This window comes from Nerophis ophidion, unplaced genomic scaffold (genome assembly GCF_033978795.1).
Source record: "Nerophis ophidion isolate RoL-2023_Sa unplaced genomic scaffold, RoL_Noph_v1.0 HiC_scaffold_220, whole genome shotgun sequence".
NCBI lineage: Eukaryota > Metazoa > Chordata > Actinopteri > Syngnathiformes > Syngnathidae > Nerophis > Nerophis ophidion.
In genome coordinates this window covers 88674-95000 of record NW_026907142.1, presented here as the reverse complement: position 1 = coordinate 95000, position 6327 = coordinate 88674, and the positions used below count along the sequence as shown (strand labels likewise).

At 40.8% G+C, this 6327-nt stretch overlaps 1 protein-coding gene across 1 annotated transcript in view; it reads left to right on the top strand.

Moving 5' to 3' along the window:
* Positions 1-4943, top strand: part of LOC133547875 (zinc finger protein 25-like) — a 22461-nt gene extending 17518 nt beyond the window's left edge. The window contains exon 6 of the mRNA XM_061893351.1: positions 3408-4943. Within this exon, the coding sequence (XP_061749335.1) occupies positions 3408-4681 (1274 nt within the window). The 3' untranslated portion in view covers positions 4682-4943. The remainder of the gene's footprint in view (positions 1-3407) is intronic.
* Positions 4944-6327: the final 1384 nt, after the last annotated feature.

The window sequence follows — 6327 nt, the reverse complement described above, 5'->3', positions numbered from 1 at the left end:
CCTTAGAGAGGAGGAAAGCAATGGATGTCGAGCGGGTCTAACATGATACTGTGAAAGTTCAATCCACAATGGATCCAACACAGTCGCGAGAGTCCAGTCCAAAGCGGATCCAACACAGCAGCGAGAGTCCCGTTCACAGCGGAGCCAGCAGGAAACCATCCCAAGCGGAGGCGGATCAGCAGCGCAGAGATGTCCCCAGCCGATACACAGGCAAGCAGTACAGGCAAGCAGTATATGGCCACCGGATCGGACTGGACCCCCTCCACAGGGGAGAGTGGGACATAGAAGAAAAAGAAAAGAAACAGCAGATCAACTGGTCTAAAAAGGGAGTCTATTTAAAGGCTAGAGTATACAAATGAGTTTTAAGGTGAGACTTAAATGCTTCTACTGAGGTGGCATCTCGAACTGTTACCGGGAGGGCATTCCAGAGTACTGGAGCCCGAACGGAAAACGCTCTATAGCCCGCAGACTTTTTTTGGGCTTTGGGAATCACTAACAAGCCGGAGTCCTTTGAACGCAGATTTCTTGCCGGGACATATGGTACAATACAATCGGCAAGATAGGATGGCGCTAGACCGTGTAGTATTTTATACGTAAGTAGTAAAACCTTAAAGTCACATCTTAAGTGCACAGGAAGCCAGTGCAGGTGAGCCAGTACAGGTATATATGTATGTATATATGTATATAAAGGTATATACAGTACAGGCGTAATGTGATCAAACTTTCTTGTTCTTGTCAAAAGTCTAGCAGCCGCATTTTGTACCAACTGTAATCTTTTAATGCTAGACATGGGGAGACCCGAAAATAATACGTTACAGTAGTCGAGGCGAGACGTAATAAACGCATAGATAATGATCTCAGCGTCTTTAGTGGACAGAATGGAGCGAATTTTAGCGATATTACGGAGATGAAAGAAGGCCGTTTTAGTAACGCTTTTAATGTGTGACTCAAAGGAGAGAGTTGGGTCGAAGATAATACCCAGATTCTTTACCGTGTCGCCTTGTTTAATTGTTTGGTTGTCAAATGTTAGAGTTGTATTATTAAATAGAGTTCGGTGTCTAGCAGGACCGATAATCAGCATTTCCGTTTTTTTGGCGTTGAGTTGCAAAAAGTTAGCGGACATCCATTGTTTAATTTCATTAAGACACGCCTCCAGCTGACTACAATCCGGCGTGTTGGTCAGCTTTAGGGGCATGTAGAGTTGGGCGTCATCAGCATAACAGTGAAAGCTAACACCGTATTTGCGTATGATGTCACCTAGCGGCAGCATGTAGATGCTGAAGAGTGCAGGGCCAAGGACCGAACCCTGGGGAACTCCACACGTTACCTTAACGTAGTCCGAGGTCACACTGTTATGGGAGACACACTGCATCCTATCAGTAAGATAAGAGTTAAACCAAGACAGGGCTAAGTCTGACATACCAATTCGTGTTTTGATACGTTCTAATAAAATATTATGATCGACGGTATCGAAAGCAGCGCTAAGATCGAGGAGCAGCAACATAGATGACGCATCAGAATCCATCGTTAGCAATAGATCATTAGTCATTTTTGCGAGGGCTGTCTCCGTCGAGTGATTTGCCCTGAAACCGGATTGAAAGGTTTCACATAGATTGTTAGACGCTAAGTGTTCATTTAACTGCTCCGCAACAATTTTTTCGAGGATTTTTGAAATAAAGGGAAGGTGAGACACCGGTCGGTAGTTTACCATGAGGTCAGGATCGAGGTTTTGAGATGCCATGCAAGTGTAAGCCACTGTGACACTATTGTTCTTTTTTTTTTTTTTTTTTATAAATGTCTAATGATAATGTCAATGAGGGATTTTTAATCACTGCTATGCTGAAATTATAACTAATAATGATACTGTTGTTGATGATATTCATTTTGGTTTCACTACTTTTAGTTTGTTCTGTGTGGTGTTTGTGTCTCCTCTCAATTGCTCTGTTTATTGCAGTTCTGAGTGTTGCTGGGTCAGGTTTGGTTTTGGAATTGGATTGCATTGTTTTATGGTATTGCTGTGTATTGTTTTGTTGGATTGATTAGTTTTTATTTATTTAAAAAAAAAAAGTGAGAATCGATTCTGAATCGCACAACGTGAGAATCGCGACCCAACTTCGAATTGATTTGTTCCCACACCACTAATATATATATATATATATATATATATATATATATATATATACACACACACCATATTTTCCGGACTATGAGTCGCAGTTTTTTTCATAGTTTGGCCGAGGGTGCGATTTACACTCAGAAGCGACTTATGTGTGAAATTATTAACACATTAGTGTAAAATATCAAATAATATTATTTATCTCATTCACGTAAGAGACTAGACGTATAATATTTCATGGGATTTATGGATTAGGAGTGACAGATAGTTTGGTAAAGGTATAGCATGTTCTATAAGTTATAGTTATTTGAATGACTCTTAGCATAATATGTTAGGTTAACATAGCAGGCACCTTCTCAGTTGGTTATTTATGCCTCATATAAAGTACACTTATTCAGCCTGTTGTTCACTATTCTTTATTTATTTTAAATTGCCTATCAAATGTCTATTCCTGGTGTTGGGTTTTATCAAATAAATGTCCCCAAAAAATGCGACTTATTCTCCAGTGCGACCTAGATGTTTTTTTCCTTCTTTATTATGCATTTTCGGCAGGTGCGACTTATACTCCGGAGCGACTTATACTCTGAAAAATACGGTATACACTTTTTCGAAATCATTTTGGCATAAGCAGGATCATTTCGATTTCTTACATTCACTTGTTATTTCATATGTTGATCAGAAGGGGAGCACTTTTAAAACCGACACACATTCAATTTGAAAAATTCCTCCTTTTTGGGACCACCCTAATTTTGATAGATTTCACCACCGGGGGTGCAAATGAGACATTCTCTATTAGATACAACGGTTTTCCGTAATGGCACCATGATTTATGTCCTAACTTGTTCACACCTCCTCATATGGAAGGTACTTGGTGTCTCAAGAAGGGTAGAAATACAAGAACAAATACATGAATGCACACTGTGGAGTGTTTTGTAAGGTGTCCCCAGCTCAATGACAGATAGTTAACAGCAATTGACCCTCACTGGGTCCATGTGCACACTCTCAGTTACATTAACACTGATATTATACATGTGGGCCAATAGATAGAAATGCTGTTAAATGTAGCTTTGATGTGGCAAGCTACTTTTGCAGTGTAGCGTGTAGTGTAGCTTTCTACAATTCTCCAAGGATAGCTTTGCTACATTTAATGGAGAGTAACTTGTAGCTTAGCTTACTACGTTTTCCAGGTCGCTTGCCCATCACTGTCTATTTGGCCTAGCTCACATGTGAATAGTTTGAATACTGCAAACTTCTATACAGTAACACCTCATTTGTGTTCTATGTTCTGCAGACGTCCAGCAGGTGTCAGCAGAGAGTCATGAAGAGATTCCCTCCAAGCAGCAGGAGTGGAGCTCCAGTGTGGGACAGAAGGAGCGACAGGCCCCCTCCCACATTAAAGAAGAAGAGGAGGAACTGTGGAAGCAGCTTCAAATGTTGGTGGAGGATAATGATGAAGATGAGGCTCAGTCCTTACAGCTTCACCACAGTCAAAGTGAGGAGAACAGAGGGGCGGAGCTTGTAAGTCAACACATCACAGAAGCTGATGGAGAGCATTGTGAAGATATAAAGTCAGAACCAGACAGCATTTTTGCTCCACTGTCAGACATGGACCACATGATGTCACACTCTTCTGATCACAGTGACCACATCCAAAAACCTTTGGAGAGTAAAAACGACTCTAAAGGTGATACGAGACATCACACTAACAACAAACACTTTGACTGCTCTGAATGTGGGAAATCATTTAGACACAAGAGTAATTTTACAGTACACATGAGAATACATACTGGAGAGAAACCTTTTACTTGCTCTGTTTGTAAGAAGAGTTTCTCCACAAAGCGTAACATGACCACACACATGAGAACACATACTGGAGAGAAACCTTTTACTTGCTCTGTTTGTAAGAAGAGTTTCTCCACAAAGCAACACATGACGATACACGTGGGAAAACACACTGGAGAGAAACCTTTTACTTGTTTTGTTTGTAAGAAGAGTTTCTCCACAAAGCGTAACATGACCACACACATGAGAACACATACTGGAGAGAAACCTTTTACTTGCTCTGTTTGTAAGAAGAGTTTCTCCAGAAAGCTTGACATGACCACACACATGAGAACACACACTGGAGAGAAACCTTTTATTTGCTCTGTTTGTAAGAAGAGTTTCTCCATGAAGCTTGCCATGACCATACACATGAGAAAACATACTGGGGAGAAACCTTTTATTTGCTCTGTTTGTAACAGGAGTTTCTCCAGAAAGTTTGACATGACCACACACATGAGAATACATACGGGAGAGAAACCTTTTACTTGCACTGTTTGTAAGAAGAGTTTCACTATAAAGACTGTCATGACCAGACACATGAGAATACATACTAGAGAGAAACCTTTTACTTGCTCTGTTTGTAAAAAGAGTTTCTCCAGAAAGCCTAACATGTCCACGCACATGAGAACACATACCGGAGAGAAACCTTTTACTTGCTCTGTATGTAAGAAGACTTTCTCCAGAAAACAAAACTTGACAGCACACATGAGAACACACACTGGAGAGAAACCGTTCAGATGAACTGTGTGTGATAAGATGTTCCGGGTTAAGTATAAAGTCAGTAAACACAAGTGTGTAACAGTCACGGAAGCTGCAGGAATTTAAAAACACTTAAACAGTGATTGTGCAAAATTTACTTTATGAACACAGCATGGTTAATATGAACGTATATTTGATGTTGTATGTAATGCTTCTCATCTTCTACTGTTATATGTTGTCCTGGAATTACTTTTTAAAGGCCTACTGTAATGAGATTTTCTTATTTAAACGGGGATAGCAGGTCCATTTTATGTGTCATACTTTATCATTTCGCGATACGGCCATATTTTTGCTGAAAGGATTTAGTAGAGAACATCGACGACAAAGTTCGCAACTTTTGGTCGCTAATAAAAAAGCCTCGTCTGTACCGGAAGAAGCAGACGATGTGTGCGTGACGTCACAGGTTGTGGACTCCCTCAAATCCTCACATTGTTCACAATCATGGCCACCAGTTGCGAGAGCGATTCAGACCGAGAAAGCGACGATTTCCCCATTAATTTGAGCGAGGATGAAAGATTCGTGGATGAGGAAAGTGAGAGTGAAGGACTAGATAAAATGAACAAAATAAAGACTATTCAGTGAGAGCGATTTAGATGTTATTAGACACATTTACTAGTATCATTCTGGAAAAACCCTTATCTGCTCATTGTGTTACTAGTGTTTTAACGAGATAATATGGTCATACCTGTACAACTTGAAGGTCGGCCCCGCACCTTTCTTCAGCACCAGTTGACGGGTGGTGGCGATGCCCATCTCTGCCATTCGCAAGGGACCCTCTTCGAAACACGATCTTTCGAAATGATCGCTGCATAATACACTGTACTTTGTGTGTGTGGTCTAATCCAACCGTGTTCGCTTGACATCTGTGTTCCATAGTAAAGCTTCACCGTCATCTTTCGGAAATGTAAACAAGAAAACACCGGCTGTGTTTGTGTTGCTAAAGGCGGCTGCAATACACCGCTTCCCACCTACAGCTTTCTTCTTTGACGTCTCCACTATTCATTGAACAAATTGCAAAAGATTCAGTAACACAGATGTCCAGAATACTGTGGAATTATGCGATGAAAGCAGACGACTTATAGCTAGGATCGGTGCTGGAACAAAATGTCCTTTACAATGCGTGACGTCACGCGCACGCACATCATACTGCGACGTTCCAGCAGGATGGTTCGGCGCAAATTTAAAATTGCAATTTAGTAAACTAAAAAGGCCGTATTGGCATGTGTTGCAATGTTTATATTTCCATCCATCCATCCATTTTCTACCGCTTATTCCCTTTTGGGGTCGCGGGGGGCGCTGGCGCCTATCTCAGCTACAGTCGGGCGGAAGGCGGGGTACACCCTGGACAAGTCGCCACCTCATCACTAGGCCAACACAGATAGACAGACAACATTCACACTCACATTCACACATCATTGATATATAAACTATCAGACTGCGTGGTCGCTAGTAGAGGCTTTCAGTAGGCCTTTAAGTTGTGTGCATTTATTGAATATCATATATGTAGTTACTATTTTTTTTTCTTCTCATCTTTGAAGAGAGGATAAGTTATTATTTCCATTAGGGGTGTTGTTGTTTCTTATAAATCCACACATTTTTTTTATTTGATTTTATTGATATTATTATTC